Here is an 18,451-nt window from a genome sequence, read left to right as displayed (position 1 = left end):
CTAGCAGGACACCCAATTGGATAGTGTCTTTTGATTCATACAAAATTCACAGGCAAGCATTTTTGCTGTTGATTGCATACACCGTTACATGCCAATTACATTTGATTTGTATCCTTTAAATAACATGGAGCAGGGATGTGTGAATTGTATATGTTTAACTCTCATTTCATTTAAAAGACATATAGAACCAAACAATATCATTTAGATGTAAGGCATAAGTTCTTTTTATTAGATAAAGAAAACAAAAAAACAAAAGCAAGAATGATTCACTTTACAAATCAGAGACCTGGTAATTAACACAATGTTAACCACATGGTTCTGTCTTTTTATGATCTCTCACTATTTTCTTCTTTTATACACAGGGCTGTGTCTGAGATGAGTCTTGCATATCCATTGTGGAGCTATGGATGCTGGTGAATGCTTCCTCGCCTCTTCTGGGCAGGATGAAAGAAGTCCTTGGCCTCTGGACCTCAATTTACCCCTCTGCCCAACAACCACCAAAGATACCCCTCTCCTGCCTCCCAATCCTTCACCAGAATTCTCTTACTCTTCCACTTCTGTTGCTGGAGGAGGTTATGGGGCTGTTAGCCCAACATCCTCCATGTTGCAGATGCCCCTCGTGACTCCCAGTTCTCCACACCCAACTTATCTGCCAAAGCTCTCATCTCCTTTACAGCCAAACTGCAAAGAGGACACTGAGGATGGAGGAGAGGCACTGGTGGGACATGTGCTGTTTTCCAGTGACGGAACTGTCTACCTCCTGAAAGGCGAGGAAGGAGAAGATGATGCTCTTTCTTCCCCTTCTTTACCACAGGACTCCCCAAAAAGCACAGTGACAACCCATCCTCCGCTCACCTCTTTTCGTCTTACCACCACCTACCAAGGCTTTTGCTCTAACCAAATATCCCGACATACCTCAGCCGAGGCAGCCAATCTCACTCAAACGGCGCCTGGCACCTCGCCCAGAATACAAGACCAACCCAAAGAAAAGGAGGCAGGGGAGCAACAAGAGGAAGCAGAAATCAAATATGAAACACATGGAGAGTCTACCAAACTACAAAGGGTAGATGGTACATGGATTTGTCTCCCATGCCGTCTTAACTTTCATACTGGAAGCCAATTGGGATGGCATGCTTCTTGCTTCCATGGCTTGGAGCACCCATATCAAGATCAGCTAGCATCAGGGGAAACCTCTGGCATTATACATAGATCTGGTGGGCAGATTTTTATCAGCCTTTTAGAACCAAAAATAAGTCAAAATGTGTTAGAAACTGGCCAGGAGCCAGAGAATGTTGTCCTTTCTAGGGTCCAAACCACCCCGTCTTTAGACATAATCCAAAGCATGTCTGAGCAATCAGATACATCAGAGGATATAATGTCAAACACAAACCCCAGTGATACCAAAAGTCAAGGGACTTTTCAAGGGAATCCAGAAGGAAACCACAAGCTTTCTATGGGCCTGGTGCCCAACTCACCTCTAAGCTATCACAAATGTGATCCCACAGGAACTCCCTATTTAACCGAAGCCAAAGATTCAAAGGCCCTTGTAGAGGAAAAGACTGGAGTAGCAAACTGGTGCTCAGCGGTAACAGAGGCAACGGGTGAAAATGTCGAAGAGGAAGTTGAAGACGTGGCAGAAAGCAACCTACCTGTCTCCCAGTCCTCGGACATCAATGAGCAGCTACTCACAAACCAAAGCTTTTATGGTCCAATGACAACAAATTCCTTTATTCAAATGGGAGCTCTTCATGGCACTGACAAAGTCGGTAACCAAACAGATGCTGATCGTGGGCCCCTGGCCCTTGATGAATGCACACCAACCTCAGGCCCCCAACCATTCCAAAGTCTCTCTCTGCAAGGCCAGCTTTCTCTACTACACTCACGGAATTCATGTAAAACTCTAAAATGTCCCAAATGCAACTGGCATTATAAATACCAACAAACATTGGATGTTCATATGAAGGAAAAGCATCCAGAAAGTCATAGCCACTGTTCTTTTTGCCACAGTGGCCAGCAGCACCCACGACTGGCCCGAGGCGAGAGTTACAACTGTGGCTATAAGCCATATCGCTGCGAAGCTTGCAACTATTCCACAACCACCAAGGGAAACCTTACTATACACATGCAGTCTGACAAACATTTGGCCAACCTCCAAGGATACCAAGGTTCAGGACCGACGCCCAACACAGCAGTAGCTCCTTTAGCAGCACAAACAGTGAATGCTGGACAGGGAGATCCTAACCAGACATCACCCACTGATCGTCAGCTAAAACAAAAAGCATCATGGCACTGTAAAGTTTGCAACTATGAAACTAACATCTCCCGCAATTTACGTATTCACATGACCAGTGAAAAGCACATGCAAAATGTCCTGCTTCTTCATCAGGGTCTAGGCATGAGCCAAGACAACTTCCCATTTTATGGAGGTCCACTTGTATCTGAGCAGACATTGGATCATCCTCTGCTTTTTAATCCCATGCACTTCAGCTCATCTGGTAGTCAAGGTGAGGGGTTCAACAATGGTAAAGTTATTAAAGAACATTCTTGAGTACAAAAAAAACTATTTTTTAAAAAACAGTTTATAAAACTGTATTTTAAGAATGATTATTGCTGCTTGTTTGATCCAGGAAATTTGATATTCAATGATATTCCAGCCAAAGCTAATATCTATGTGTGTAAGGAGAGTGACCAGGGCCTGATATAAGCCATATTTGTCTTCTAAGTGCTCTGTTAGTGCTGCTGTGCCTGTCAATGTTTAAGTCGATTCCCCCATGAACAGCTGACACAACTCTGACATAGCCTTGACACAGCTGCATGATAAATAAGGGTAGGAGATCACAAAGAAAAAAAAGTCACATAATTGGATCTTTACAGACAGGTCTATATTTATATAAAATGTATACACGAATGTGGGTGCTTATCCACCACCCAATTAAAAATGTTTACTGAAATCTTTTCAATTCCTGGAAAAATTCTATCCAGGTTTTACTTCTTTCTTGGATAAAGATACCTCACAATTTCAAAGAAAGTGGATTATAACAAATGGCATGGATTTGGGAATTAATTTTAATTAAAATGGATAAATATTTGCTCATTTTGAAAACCCAATAATTTAAAAAAAAAAATGTTGGCACATGGTTGGGTATTCCAAGTGAACAGAGGTTGATCTTATTTAGTAACATTCACTTTGCAATGTGAACATTCACTCTGTCAACATACATTTTCCTTTAGTAGCTCTAAACTAACTATCTATCTATCTATCTATCTATCTATCTATCTATCTATCTATCTATTGTATCTATCTGTAAAATCTTCACTTTCACCACAAAATCTAAAGTACAAATACTGTCATCAAGTAATGTTTATGAATAGGTTTTTGCTAAATACCTAATTTGTTTTTCCATTTATCTTGGCAGCTTGCAGTCTCCTTCCACCAGATTCTCCATCAGGACCCCAGGTCAATGCTTTAAGTACCTCTGGTATGGCCCTCCCTGCACCGCCTCCCCTGCCAGAGTCATCACCTTCATTCCCTGAGGAAGAGTTATCCTCTGGGGTGTTCCGCTGCTTGGTGTGTCGCTGCTATACCACAGACAGCTTGGAGGCTCTACTCTCTCATGCCAGTAGAGGCCGGTCTCTACCTGAGAGAGAGTGGAGGGAAGTGAGAGGAGACTTACACTGCTGTCGCCTCTGCTCCTATAGTACCCAGCTTAAAGCCAATTTTCAGCTGCATCTGAAGACTGATAAACATGCCCAGAAATATCAGCTGGCTGCCCATATGCGAGAAGGTGGTGCAGCGCTGGCCACTGCACAAGCATCAGCAGCAGAACTTCCTATTAGTGGGTACAGCCAGGCATCATCATTCCCTCCTTTGCACCTACGATGTAACCTGTGTGGATATGAGAGTAACAGCAGAGAGAAGATACAGCTCCATGTTCAGGGAGGGGGACATGAAGAGAGTCTCCGTGTATACAAGGTGAATTAATGATATGGATAACTTTGATGCTCAAAGCCCAACTCCTGCCATGCCAAACCTATTGCCTTCTGTGTCACCATTGGGGAGATATCCCTTCACTTCTGCCCCTTTCCTACAGGGATACAGCTAGAGTTAAAAATACATTTTTAGTAGACTGGGGAAGGGCTATAATGTCTGATAATGTTTGTATTGCTGTCTATGTCTTCCTGTTCTAGTGATGACTACACTCTTCATTCCTTGTACGGGTGTCACAGGGACAAATCCTCCCAGTGGGGTGATAATGAGAAAGAAATCCTTGAAATACATTTTAACTCTTTCCCGCTCCAGCCAAAACTAAGAAAATGGCTGGAATTCGACTTTATTAATTACATATGTTAAATGGAGTGTGCTTTGTGTTTGTTTTAATGTCTGCTACATTTAAAAATTACTTTTTTCAAGAATAATCCAGTTACCTATATATGTATATGTGTCTAGTTTCTGCAGGCTATTGAAGGCAGTGGTGGAAGTGATGTGGATTTCCGCTGTGCCCCATGTGACAGCACTGTTGGGTCACGCTTAGGCATGATGTCCCATCTACGTACAGCAACTCATCACCAAAATATTGCCCAATGGAGGCTTGCACATGGAGAAGCTATACTCGAAAGAATTATAACTGTGTGCAGGAGCCAGCAAGAACATGGTAAGATTCAGATATGTGTGTCTGACACAAAATCAGTCTTCAGTGTTATCTGTCCACTAAAGATGGTGCCTCTTAGACCAATACTTTCCCAACAATTTTTGTGTAAGCCATATTGTACATGGGTGTGTAACAGAAATACAGTTGTTTGGCATTTATGAATCATTTATGCTTGGCCACTATACTTATGTAGGATGGACAAATGCTATATACACTATATGGGCAAAAAGTTGTGGACACCTGTCCATCACACCTATATGAGCTTGTTGAACACTCTATTCCAAAACCATGGGCATTAATGCTGAGTTTCCTAACTACCTTTGCGGGTACAACATCCTCCTCTTTGCTGTGCTCTGTGACAGCCAGGAATACCCATCAGGGAATCAAGCCCTGACCCACTATGCAATTTGTAAACATTAGTTTTAGGTAGAGCTGCTTGTTAATTAGCACTTAGTATTTCACTAACAATCGCAAAAATAGTAAACTGCAAGGCACTCACGAGTTGATGACTTGGCTAACATTTGGTCTAACCTTTATTTCCTTTATTTTGGCTTTGTTTTCTTTCAGCATACTTTATGTCTATAATTATTTCTGGAATGTTGTTTAATTTAAGCCTTTTATCCCAGTGTTCACCTTCTTGTCCAGCACACAGCTCCACTTGTGTAAATGCTGGGGTTCCTTTAAGATTTCAGTATATTTGACTTATATTGCCCCCTGTTTTTAGTGTCCATTGTTTAAAAGAACAGCTGAACACCACACAGTAGTGACAGGGCAAGTTGTAGCATCTGTTGATTTCAGTATTTGGTGGCATGTGCAAGCATATAAGTAAAGTGGATTGGCATGTAAGGGGTTACTGGAACAGATAGAGAAGCCAGGAACATCTGTTGTTAGGATGCCACGGCAATACAGACCAGCCAGGTATGTCTGAAAATCCAGACCATGAGTATTCCAGTATAGCAGAGCTAAAGCCTTGTGTAATGTATTTTCACTTTTCCACATATACTTTCAAAAAGTCTAATAACAAGTTATAAGGTAAATAATCAAGAAAAAAAAGACTCACTATTTTTACATCCATTTTCCAGTTCTTTTTGTATTATCTTGTGTCTTACACACACTCTGTATTCCTCTCCCCCCATTCTGACCCTCCTTTTCTCCTGGCTCTCGGCCCATCTCCGGATCAATATTTTATGATTTTGGCGGCCGTTGAATGGTGTTAAAGAACTTTAACACTTTAATTAGCTGAAACAGGAATAAATTCCCCACAACTGTCAATTTTCAGTATAATCGTTTATCTAGTGACACTGTGGCTGTCCTCTCATTTCTCTCTGCCTGCCTCTCTTTCTCCTGCTGCCTGATTTCACTGCTTCCTTAATACATCCAGATCTCGTCTCTATTATTTCAAGTCTCTAACATTTTATTAACAATGAAATCAGGCTTGACTAATGTGATCATTAGTTGCATGACTGCAAAGTGGAAATGTATAATTTAACATATGTTTTGTTTGGATTTATATATATTATTGTTATATATATAATATTAATCATCTCTGAATTGGTGCTGACACTGTCCTTCCTTCTGGAGGGATTTTGTTCCCCATGGTCGTTGTGTGTTGTAAAGTAGTCACCGCTCCAAGCTCACTCCTGTGATGGACTACAATTGTATTTCCATACAAATTAGTAAACTAAATGTGAGATTGAAGTCCATCACGGGAGTGAGCTTGGAGCGGTGACTACTTTACAACACACACAGGGTACGAGGGTGAACAAAAGCAGCCACCCTCCAGAAGGAAGGACAATATCAGTATGAATTCAGAGGTGATTTGAGGATCTGCAGCGGACTGATACACAAATAAGATACATTTTTGTTAATAGCTAAAGGAGAACTATGAGGTGAGTGATTTCCACTCATCCTCATAGTTAGAGCCGACCTGTGACAAAGAAGCTGTCACAGGTCAGCTCTATCGATTGGGAAGTGAGCAGAAACATACTGCTGATCCGTTTACTTCCCGATCGTCTCCCTGCAGAGAGTGGTGACTGTGAGTCACCACTCCCCGCAGGGATTCCCCTCTCTGATACTGAGATGAGGAAGCTAGTATATGTCCTCCCGTGACCCTAAAGAGAACTATGGAGAAAAACACTTACCCCATATTTCTCTTTAAAGGTACTTGAATGACTTTTTTTTATCATTTAACACCTGAGTTTATTGTCACTTTATTTTTCTGTCTTGACTAAGTCATATACTGAAGGTCATTTACTAAAGAGAAAAAAAACCACGGTCTGCACTGTTGTTTATATGTTTTAGATGTTGTAGTGAAGCTCCACTACTCCGTAGACTTGTAATAGCGCTGATCACAAGCAACATTTCTTGCATCCATTGAGCTTCTGTAGCCACCACCACCTCCTCTTTTATGTGTTTGGGCGATTGCAAAGACTCTTCAAACCTTTACATTAAAGATGCACCAAAATGAAATTTTGAAACCGAAACCGAAAATAAGAAAACATTTCTTTATATTAAAGATAAACCAAAATGAAATTTTAAAAACGAAACCGAAAATTAAAAAAAATGTCAGGCCCAAAACAAAACCAAAATTATTATTTTTTCTAAGCTTTTTAACTTTTTTTAAAATATTTTATTTAATTTTATTCTAAACTTTCGGTGCATCCATACTTTATATTTATGAGATGCCTATGAAGGAACTGGTCTCCCAACCAACAAAAAGGTAGAAATGTTAATTCATAAACATGTCATATTATGATACTGAGTACAAGGTAATGGAAAAGGAAGGAAGCGTTCCCTTTTCTTCTGGTTGCAGGATTACAAATTGTCATGCACATTGGACTGCAAATTATGCACTCAAGGGTGGCTGTCTTCAAACTGGTTATAAAATGGGCAGAAATTAGTTTACCATCATGCAGGTTTGGATATCCATCACTTGGCTTCCAGAATCAACTCTTTTGGAAGGACAATTTCCATATTTTACTGATCCTAATAACGCTAAGGCTATTGTGACTGTATAAGATGAATAGATTTTTACTTATCATAGGAAGCATTGTGTGTCTAAAAGGGAAAGGCTGGCCCTTTGCCACAAAGAGGGAGAGGCCTATTTTGTCTAAGAGCCCTATTACACTAGTCATCCAGTTGCTGGCGAGTTGTCACTAAAATCTGCAGAGAAAATAATCACCTGCTCCATATTATGCTCCCTCGCTGGCCAGATGAGAGTCATTGATCTCTAGCTGATGGAAACATTTCATGTAAGTCTCCAGTGAGAGAAAGGTCATGCTAATAAAACCAGTTAGGAAGCAACACATGGAAACAGGTGACAGGTGAACGTCAATGAGCTGGGAGGGATGCTGGACAGAGCGTCACATATTGCTAAGAGCACTTAGCAATTACCTCAAGCTGCCTCATTATCGGGACAACCTGGGCCCTGAGAGTAAATCCAGTACTGCTTGCATGTGAAATTAGAATATGCAGTGTATAGTCAAAACTCCGCAAATGGTTTGCTGGGGCTTACAAGTAGTAGCCTCCATCATGGTAGAAGTGCATAAGGTTTATTGTTCTCCTATTTCAATGTGTTGTTTTTTTTTGCTGACTGTCTCCAGTTTGAGCAGGGAGATAATTTCTTTACAAGATAAGTTTCACACTTGCCAATATGCATACACTACTTTATATTTCAATTACAAAATAACATTTACACTTGTAATTTCAGTTAAAGTCTCAAACACTCCAGAGATCACATCAGCTCCAGATGCAGGAGAAGACAACACAGACATACCTCAAGGTGAGATAGGGTGTTTACCTAACTAAAGTCTTGAAATGAAACTATACCTTTAAATGTTTTTAAGTGCATCAAAGTATAGATACAGTTATGTGGTCTATTGTGGTAACAGACAGATATGGTGGTCTATTGTGGTAATAATTCCTAGCTTTCTCCGCCCAGACCAATGAATTACAAGGCTATAATATATATACTGTATATACAATGTATATTGTATAATAATAAATACTGTATGTATGTATGTATATGTATATATATATATATATATATTTCAGTGTGTGTATATATATATAGATATATACATCTATATCTATATATAAAGATCTATCTATCTATCTATCTATCTATCTATCTATCTATCTATCTATCTATCTTTACATATATATATAGAAATATATCTATCTGTATATAGATAGATAGATAGATAGATAGATAGATAGATAGATAGATAGATAGATAGATAGATAAATAGATAGATAGATACTGTATATATGAGACAACTTTTTGAACTGCACCACATACAACTTGCACCACATTTATTGTCTATATTTTTCTATGGCCCATTCTCATAGTCCTGTGCATTCCTGAAGGTACTCTCCTCCATTTGGAATTTTGTTTGTGTTATCTATACAAGGCTATCAAAGTAATACCTTTCATTGCACTTGAATAAGGTCTTTCATATAGGGATAGACATCCAGATTTTGATCTAAATATTTGCGAGTGTGATAAATATTTCATTATAAGGTCATTGCAGAAAGTTTGTAGTGGAAGTGATACCTTTCATCAAGGAAGGGATCTAAGGGGTCCAGAAAGCTTTTGCATATTTAAAGGAGAACTATGGGCTTAAGGCTTTTCCCCATGGTTCTCCTTAGGGTAACGGGAGGACACAAACTAGCGTCCTCCCCTCACCCTAGGCTCAGTATACCGCGAGCTGTAGCTCGCGGTATACTGAGACGCCACAGTATATCGCGAGCTGCTGCTCGCGGTATACTAAGACGCCGCAGCTGAAGCGGATCCCGACAATTGCGCCGGGATCCGCCCAGCTGCGTGACTGACAGCTGGCTCTGCCTATCCAGAGGCAGAGCCAGCTGTACCCGCCCCCTCCCCCGTCCGTTCCGCCAGTCAGCACTGGCGGATCGGAGCGGGGAGGGGGGAATCCAGCCCCTCCCCTGTCACGACAGAGAGCCGTGACAGGATCGAGAGGTGAGCAAACACCGGCATGTGTTCGCTCACCTCATAGTTCTCCTTTAATAACTTGAGTTAGCAAAAACAAAAGGTATCATATAAACTACAAACTTTCTGCATTGATCGATGGCTAACACAGTACAAGATTCCACTGCTGCTATTATAAGTAAACATTTCAAAGGCAATTCTGAGCATTTGTGTATTAACACAGATGGCTCTGTGACAATCTCAAGCTTTTCCTAGGACCAGCAGCTAAAGTCTTATATTTAATCTGCAGGTAAATTTGATAACATTGTATGCTCATTCAAATACTGTATAATGTAACGCCAAGATCACCAGATCTAAGATGCTGTCTCTAAAGCTGACCATACATTTTACAATCTGACTGCACAATCTACTTTAGAATTACCAGTAACTATGTAGTGCAAGGGCCTGCCTAAATTTAATATGGATCAAAGGGATTGTTATGGTTTGTCCTCATATTACATAGTTCTGGTAAATCCAAAGAAGGTTTGTCTTCATATTACATAGTTCTGGTAGATCTAAAGAAGATTATACAGTGATCGTACAATCAAATTGCATAGTATATGGCCTGCTTACCAGACACCACATTTGTAACAGGGTGTCTACTGGTGCTATGTTTTTGTCACTATATTAAGGATCCAGATTGTCATTGACAGTTTCATTTTTGAGCTTGGCAACTGAGCTATTGTATGCCTCCTATGGAGCCCCTACCCCTGCAGTAGTTACTTTATCAGGCCTATTTAATAAAGCAGTGAGAAGGGCAATAATTACGTGCACAATGAAAAAAGACAGCAAAAATAAAGAAAACCAAAACCTCTTTCACTTTTTTTACAACAGTTACAAATTAGTTGCTAGCTGTTTCTGCACTATGGACATCTTCACTGCCTTTTGAGCCACTTTATTAAATATGCCTTTATGTGTAGTTCTCTGCTTGTTTCTTGCTCTCCTCTATGCTCCTTTTTTTTGCTTTACTTCCTCCTCGCTCTGTGATACAAATATGTGAACTAAAACTAAATCATAGGGTATAAATGATGCATTATAGGGGTAGGCAACCTTGGCACTCCAGCTGAAATTACAAATCCCATCTTGCTGCTGCCTCTTGGAGTCATGCCTGTGGCTGTTAGTCTTGCAAAGCATCATGGGGCTTGTAGTTTCACAACAGCTGAAGTGCCAAAGTTGCCTACCCCTGATGTATTAGATTTTCCCACTCCAACTAGCCAAATACACCTTTTGTATGACTGGAGAGCCCTTATCCTCTTCTTTGTGTAGAATGAGCAGTTCCCTTGTTTGTTAGTTGTTTGTCCCTTCCTGACCCCTAATCTCCTGATTCAGCCCCTGTACAGGATGAAGCATCGAAGACTGAATGTGAAAAGGCTGCCGAAGGCACTACGGTACGTACTGTCTATGAACAGGTATTGACAATGGATCAATGGATCATAGCTTTGGGATACACCTGTGTCAGGCAGGTAACCAGGTTCACTACACCAGCTTTGCTTTTACTTACAAACTCGAATTATTCTATTTTGCCATTCTAATCAATATGTGAGCATGGCTGGGCAGTCTGATATATGGGACTGACTCTCTGGCAGTCATGATAATCCCCCTTCTTCCTTAGCTAGTGCGTCAGTGATCAGCAACTAATAAGCATCCAGTGAAGTTGGAACTCTAAAAATATTTGTTCTGGGTCAGTCACACAGTAGGTGGAAAAACTAAGGGGTCTATTCACAAAGCTGCCGAAGGATCCAGCCGTAGCTTCGGCTGATCCTTTGGCTAGCTTCGGTTGCGGGAGCCCTTTGGTTCAGCAGAACCGAAGGGCTGCTGTGCGGGCTATTCACTATAGCCCACACAGCACCCGAAGGCGACCGAGCGGCTCAGCCAAGCTGAAGGCTTTTGCTTCGGCTCAACTGAGCTGAAGTGTCAGCACAAACGGGGCGAACGGCCTGCCGAAGACGGGCCTTTCGCTCCGCAAATGACAGCTGGGCGGAGTCAGCCGTAATGTCACGGCTGGCTCTGCCCAGTTGTAATGACAGATCAGCGCCCCCAAATGACCTGGGGATGCTGAACTGTCATTAAACAATAACAACTGGGTGGAGCCGGCAGTGACCGATGTACGGCTGAAATCATCCATACTGAGCCGTAGTGAATAGCCGAACGTTGTTCGGCTCACTTTGCTACGGCTCAGTTATTCGCTCGGCTGCCTGCGGCAGCTTTGTGAATAACCCCATAAGACTGAGAATGACAGCCAGATAACTAACAAAATTGTGTTAGCAGTGCCACCAGTCTTGTTTTTGACCTGAGAAATTCACATTAAACTTGTTATTAAAATCAGCCAGGCACACTTATGGTCTCATATGCATCAATGCTCTGACTTATATCTAGTGAATTAAGCTTTAGTTTATTACACAAATCCACATTTACTATGTGTATGTAGTCAGCAGGTAAGTCTTATGTTGTGCAGTATGTGAAGTGGCTCTGTCTATAAACGGGTACGGGTGGCAGGACTAAAGTTGGTGACACACGTTATAATATTGTTGTGCCCTCTATGTATAATTTCCTTTAGATTTACCAACAACAATGTAGTACATGGGGCCTCCATAAATAATCAAGTCAGAGTGGAACTGAAGCCAAAATTGTTTTAGTTTAGGATAGGGGATAAGGGAGAGTTATAAACACTGTCAGTTGTTTTTTTGCCATTCGTGTCCCTTCACTTCCTGTCCAATAGCCACAGCAGGAAGTGAGATGAAATCACTCCAAAGAGAGGGAAATACCTGGTGGTCAGCAGGGTCATCAGAACTATTGTCTACACTGGAAGATTTCCCATCTAATCCTGAACTTTGGCTTTTCTTTTACTTTCACTGATAACAATCACCAGGACAAATAGAGTGTGAATCTTCCTAACACAGACAGCAATAAAAACCTGACAGATGTTCGTATCCCCTCTCCACTTTATCCAAAACAGAAACAGAAAAAGGCTTGAGTTACACTTTAATTTACAATTACAGTATTATTATTTAGCCCTTTATTCTAGAGAAATCTGAATATGATCAACAATCAGATTGTAACATACAGCTTATCAGTGCACCCCTTTTTGGAACCATGAACTTCAATTCAGACCAAAAGAGGAATGTATATGGAAGCTCCAAGGGTATGTTTATATTTTAGAAAAAGGTCTACCTGCAGTACTTAAAAGAAAAAATGCAGTTCTGGCCCACCTCCCCTTCAGGGCTGTCCCCTGCAGTACAATGTGACCTGCCTTAAAGCAGAACTCCAGGGGAAATTATTATTAACCCTTGCAGGTTACTCCCCCACTGCAAGAGTTAGGTGCTCAATTTGGTCTAGGTAGGAAAAAAACATACATAAGATACACCCACCCAATTCTTGTAGCCAGCCAGCTGTGACAGCGCTACCTCCAGCCTGTCTCGTCCTCCGCTGCAGAAATGTTATGTCCCTTGGCGTCCTCACGTCCTATACATCGTATTGGATGTGATAATTTACAGGACCTTAGACCGCTGTAGTGCATGGGGAGAGAGGCTCCAGGGACCGGCCTATGAACAAGCTGGCTCTGAGGATCAGGTTTATATGGCTTTGTTATTTTCCTCCCTAGACCAAAGTGAGCACTTCATAATAATATTTTTTCCCAGAGTTTTAGTTTAAGACATCTGGAAAATGCAAGAATAAAGAAATATAAAGCCTCTGGTAGGGCTACTGTTAGGTGGCTACTGTTAGGGCAAGGGGCCCCGGCCTTTAAAGTGGAACTCCAAGCAAATGGCTAAATAAACAGATGATATAGTGATATATATATATATATACACACACACACACACACACACTGTTTCTCTTAAAAGGATTGTAATTTAGTCCAGACATTCCTGTGATTACATACACTTCTGGTAGTCAGTAAGTACACTACATTGCTACTTCCTGGCTTAGCTTCATGACTTCCTGGGTCACCTTTATTGCTTCCCAGTGGTGAGAATGCTGATTTAATGTCCAATGAAGGGCGTAAAGGTGATATAGGAAGCCACAGAGCTCAAAAAGGAAAATGAATTGCTTGACTAGGAACTCTGTGTTCATCTCTCTGGCTTTGCAGTGTGGAAACTGTGTTAAAAGAAGAACTATGAGGTGAGTGCTTTTCACTCACCTCATAGTTCTAGCCGACCTGTGACAATGAGACTGTCACAGGTCGGCTCAGTAGATCGGGAGGTGAGCGAGCACATACCGGCGTTCGCTCACCTCTCGAGGGATTCCCCCCCTCCCCGCTCCGATCCGCCAGTGCTGACTGGCGGAACGGACGGGGGAGGGGGCGGGTACAGCTGGCTCTCCCTCTAGATAGGCAGAGCCAACTGTCAATCACACAGCTGGGCGGATCCCGGCACAATTGTCGGGATCCGCTTCAGCTGCGGCGTCTCAGTATACCGCGAGCAGCAGCTCGCGGTATAGTGCAGCGTCTCAGTATACCGCGAGCTATAGCTCGCGGTATACTGAGCCTAGGATGACGGGAGGACGCTAGTTTGTGTCCTACCGTTACCCTAAGGAGAACTATGGGTAAAAGCCCTAACCCCATAGTTCTCCTTTAATCTTCCATAATCTTTATTATTTTTCCAAATTATACAACTTACAACAGTTATACAAAAAACAAACAATAAATAAGAATGAAAAAAAAAACCAAAACCTTGCAACTATACATATGCTATCAGAAAAAGAATTCAATCAACATATCTAATGTACTCAAATTATACAATAATTCTTACAATTTAAACAAACATGATTCACAAGTGAGTTACCATTTATCCCTTCTTCAGATAGTAACCATTCTTTCCAAAGCTCCGTGAATTTCCATGCTTTTCCTCTATGCCAAAATAATAATTTTTCCCTCTACAACATTGTATTAACCATTTTAATCCAGTGACAGGTGGACTAGGTGAGATCCAGTTTTCTAGCCATAAACAACAACCTAGTGATGGACAATTTCTGAGATCTAGTGCCTAAATCCTCCGGCAGAATTCCCAGAACACAAATACACGGGTCCATCTCCAGGTTAATTGAATATATTTTATTTATTACTATAGATATTGGGAGAATATAATTAAATAGCTTAGGACAGTCCAATAATAAGTCTATCTGTGTTTAAATAACAGGATTGTCTGTGTACAATTACACATCCCTTGGCAGGTAAAACAGTAAACATGAATGTATATCATCAATGTATTTAGCTGTTTTTCTGGCGTTTCACTTTAAACGTTCCATGCAATTATGCAATTGATGCTCCATGCAATAACGGTAACATTATGTGAAGTCTTTGGGAAATCCATGCAGACTTTAGAGGTCCTATGATATGCAGAGGAGACATAAATCACACCCCCAGTAATCAGCTATGGTAATAGTACTATCTAGAATGGCTGTAATAGCAATGGACTAGGGAGATGCTGCGGAAACAGGAGAAGATATTGGAGATACATCATTTTTCAGAACACCTGAAATAAGTGTTCTGTGTTGTTTCATTTTCTCAGTGATCCATTGATCTACAAGCTCTATTTGCTTACTTGTTTGTAGTGCAGAAGAGCTGTTCCCAAACGCACCCAATGCAGGCTGCTAAAGAAAGGCTGTCATTGTCTCAGCACTGACATAGATTCAAACCTGGCTTGGATATTTGAATATGACTAGTAATACGTAAAGTAGAGAGAAGGGAAGGTACACAGCACATACTCCTGGAATCAGACATATTCATCTCATGTTTGAGTAGATATGTGAAACCTGGAAGCGGAGTTAAGCTGGCCATACACTAGTAGATTTTCGAAAGAAAGATCATTCTTTATCACCAGATAATGCCATCAGACACTTGACGAATGTCAAACAAAATTTAGTTTTATTTTAACATTCGATTTTGGAATGAATGGAGTTTCCCGATAGATTTCCATCCTGCACCCTCGACTTTTTTCATCACTACAGTCGAGATCAATCATTGAGTTGACCAAACTAACTAATAGAAAGTCGAAAGAAAGATCTCTCATACAAAAGTTTTTTTAGAAATCAAGTGCATGGCCAGCTTTAGCATATAAATGACGGGATTTTCTGGCATTAGCATAGTTGCACTGGAAAAAAATTAGACCAATAAATAGGAGCAAGAACCTGCTGCTTCGGGAACAGCACAGACAGTTTATATTTTAGACACTAGTCACGAGCGACGGTATGTGTTCGCTCACTTCCTGATCTATTGAGCCGATGTGTGACAGTTTCATTGTCACACGTCGGCTCGAACTATGAGGGTGAGTGATTTTCACTCACCTCATAGTTCTCCTTTAAAGAGCAAGTTAAGGGGTACTTTTAAAAAGTGCTGACAAGCAGGCTTATTATAACAGAAGAGACTGTGTAAATCTGTCTCAAATAAACACAATTCTAACAGTGAATGTGGTTTTCGTTCAGGAAACTCCATTCATTTCAAAATCGAATGTTGAAATCAATTGACATTTGTCAAGTGTCTGATGGCGTTATCGTCGGGTGCAAAAGAAAGATCTTTCGTACAAAAGTTTGTTTGGATATCTACTAGCGCAGGGGTGCCCATTAGGTTGATCGCGATCTACCAGTCGATCGCAAAGCGATCCCTGATAGATTGGAGTGCAAGCCGGCCGACTCCCTGCGTTCAGGTCCCCCCCCCTGAATGCAGGTGTTTTTTCGTTGGTAGATCTCATTGAGCTTGTCATTTGAAAAGTAGATCTCCGAACGAAAAATTGTTGGCACCCCTGTACTAGCGTATGGCCAGCTTAAGTCTTTTCTGTCATAGATCCTCCTATCTGCCTGTCAGAACTTTTTTTTTGTTTCTGTGCACTGACCTGCACATGTGTAGCCTAATGCACAGTCTAGTAAGGAATTATCAGAATTCCTTGCAGAGACAAAGTAACCTCTATGTGCATGTGCAGAGTAACCTCCAAGGGCATGTGCAGGGCCAGATGGGTACCCCATCTGGCCCTGGCCAATCAAGTGGCCGGAGACTTCATACCTGGGAGAATACCAGGAAGAAGATGGAAGTGCTGGCCAGGTAATGTTACTCTTTTCTAAGGCAGTTCAAATGTAGGAGCTGGCACTGTGCCCCTGGTTTCTTCTATTGATGTGATATATGGTCTCTCTCTCTCTCTCTCTCTCTCTCTCTCTCTCTCTCTCTCGTAATTGTACTTGGGCAGCAGTTGAATAAAGGGCCCACAAGTTGCTCTCGCGTGGTGGCCCTTTTGTAAGGGCCTATGCAAACTTGATCCATTGCAATCTGTTTTTCAGCGGATGCTAACGGAAGGAAACGGAAAAATAAATGGGTGTGCATGGGGTTAGTTCACACCACTTCGTTCGATTGCATTACGTTGCGCTGAAAAGTAGAAGGTGCACTACTTTTTTCAGTGCAATGTAACACAATGGATCCGGTGTGAACTCTCCCCATTCACACCCATTAGTTTGTTGGCGCCCTTCCGTTAGCATCCGTTGAAAAATGGATCGGAAGGAAATCAGAAGGTACAATTGCAAGTCAACGGATCCTCTCTTTGACTTGCGCTTTCCATCCGATCTTGGTTTGAATGCACCCTCAATACCGCTGATAGTAACCAGAATGAATATGCCACTGAGTATAACCAAATTTAATTAGTCACATGAGGAAAAGTTTAAACTTGGTTGCCATGGCTGACTACAATTTCCCTACAGTCCTTTTGTTTTGCACTGTGTTATTACATAAGCCTGAAAGTGCTAAGATGAAGAAGGCACACATTGCACCATATTATTGAGCAATTATTTAGTCGCAGTGCTGATTTATGTTTTAATAAAATACTAAATAACAGCTAGCAAAGGAGAAATAGGATTGCTACTCAAAACTTTGGGCCATTCACACTAGCAATCTGCTAAAATGCTCTGTTTTAGTGGATGGGCTGGTGTGTTTTGACGGCTCCTGTGGGTAGGCTGTGTTATGCTTTGTCTCATTGCATCACACTATTTCTTTTCTTAACTGTATTTGGAGTATATAAAGTGTACACTACATTTAGGTCCTAGCACAGTGTACCGCACTGTGGTGACCTGCAATGCAGTCCAGGGTGCAGCATGCGGTTTGCGGACCATTCCGCAGATCGAACCTGTGTTGGGGTGCGAACAGGGCACATAGAAAACAATTGCGGTGACTGACCTTGTCCACCGCATATAGTGTCAATAGGCCCGTTATGTTTGTTTTTATTTGCTAAAATCTGATTGCTAATGGCTGTCATTCTCCCTTTTCCCCAAAACAATCTAAATAAATTACATTATTTAAATTCTTCTTCTTGAGCCACCCACACGATAGCTGCATGCTTGTTCTTATAGTTATAGATCGAAGACTGCAGAACTATTATTTATACATGGCATAAGCATAACATTTACTTTGTAACTACGGGTTTGCTTCCTTCACTTCTGCTCATTGTAATTATCACAGGACGAAACCAGCTTCAAAGTAGTTAGTGGTCATACGCACAGTTAGATTGAAGTTGTAATAATGTGAAATACAGTCACTAGTCCCAGCATGCCCAGGCTTTACCTCTGTCACATGTTCTGCATTACCCAGGAACTGCAGGAAATGATCTTTCCCAGGGAGGGGGGTGGACAGCTGAGGGTTAAACACAGGCCCAAGTCTGTAACACCCAGCAGGGGAGGAGATAGAAGGGGGAGAGGATTTGTTTACCAGCTAGGCCTAAAGAAGAGAAGAACGAGAAAGAGAGAGAAAGAATTTTATTAAAGAGAAAACAGAAAAGACAGGCGACAGATATTTCAAGAGTGCAGAAAGTAGCTGAGCCTTGTGACGGGAAGGTCACCA

General features: G+C 41.4%; 1 protein-coding gene across 1 annotated transcript in view; it reads left to right on the top strand.

The window, feature by feature from the left end:
- The first annotated feature begins 319 nt into the window (after positions 1-319).
- ZFHX2 (zinc finger homeobox 2) overlaps positions 320-18,451 on the top strand; it is a 47,874-nt gene continuing 29,742 nt past the window's right edge. Inside the window, exons 1-5 of the mRNA XM_018556127.1 lie at positions 320-2,504; positions 3,417-3,973; positions 4,448-4,652; positions 8,359-8,430; positions 10,969-11,027. Coding sequence (XP_018411629.1) covers positions 404-2,504; positions 3,417-3,973; positions 4,448-4,652; positions 8,359-8,430; positions 10,969-11,027 — 2,994 coding nt within the window. The 5' untranslated portion in view covers positions 320-403. The remainder of the gene's footprint in view (positions 2,505-3,416; positions 3,974-4,447; positions 4,653-8,358; positions 8,431-10,968; positions 11,028-18,451) is intronic.

This window comes from Nanorana parkeri, unplaced genomic scaffold (genome assembly GCF_000935625.1).
Source record: "Nanorana parkeri isolate BGI_ZX_2015 unplaced genomic scaffold, ASM93562v1 scaffold225, whole genome shotgun sequence".
NCBI classification, from domain to species: domain Eukaryota; kingdom Metazoa; phylum Chordata; class Amphibia; order Anura; family Dicroglossidae; genus Nanorana; species Nanorana parkeri.
Note: the sequence above shows the minus strand (reverse complement) of the source record. Positions and strands in the feature narration are given on the sequence as shown.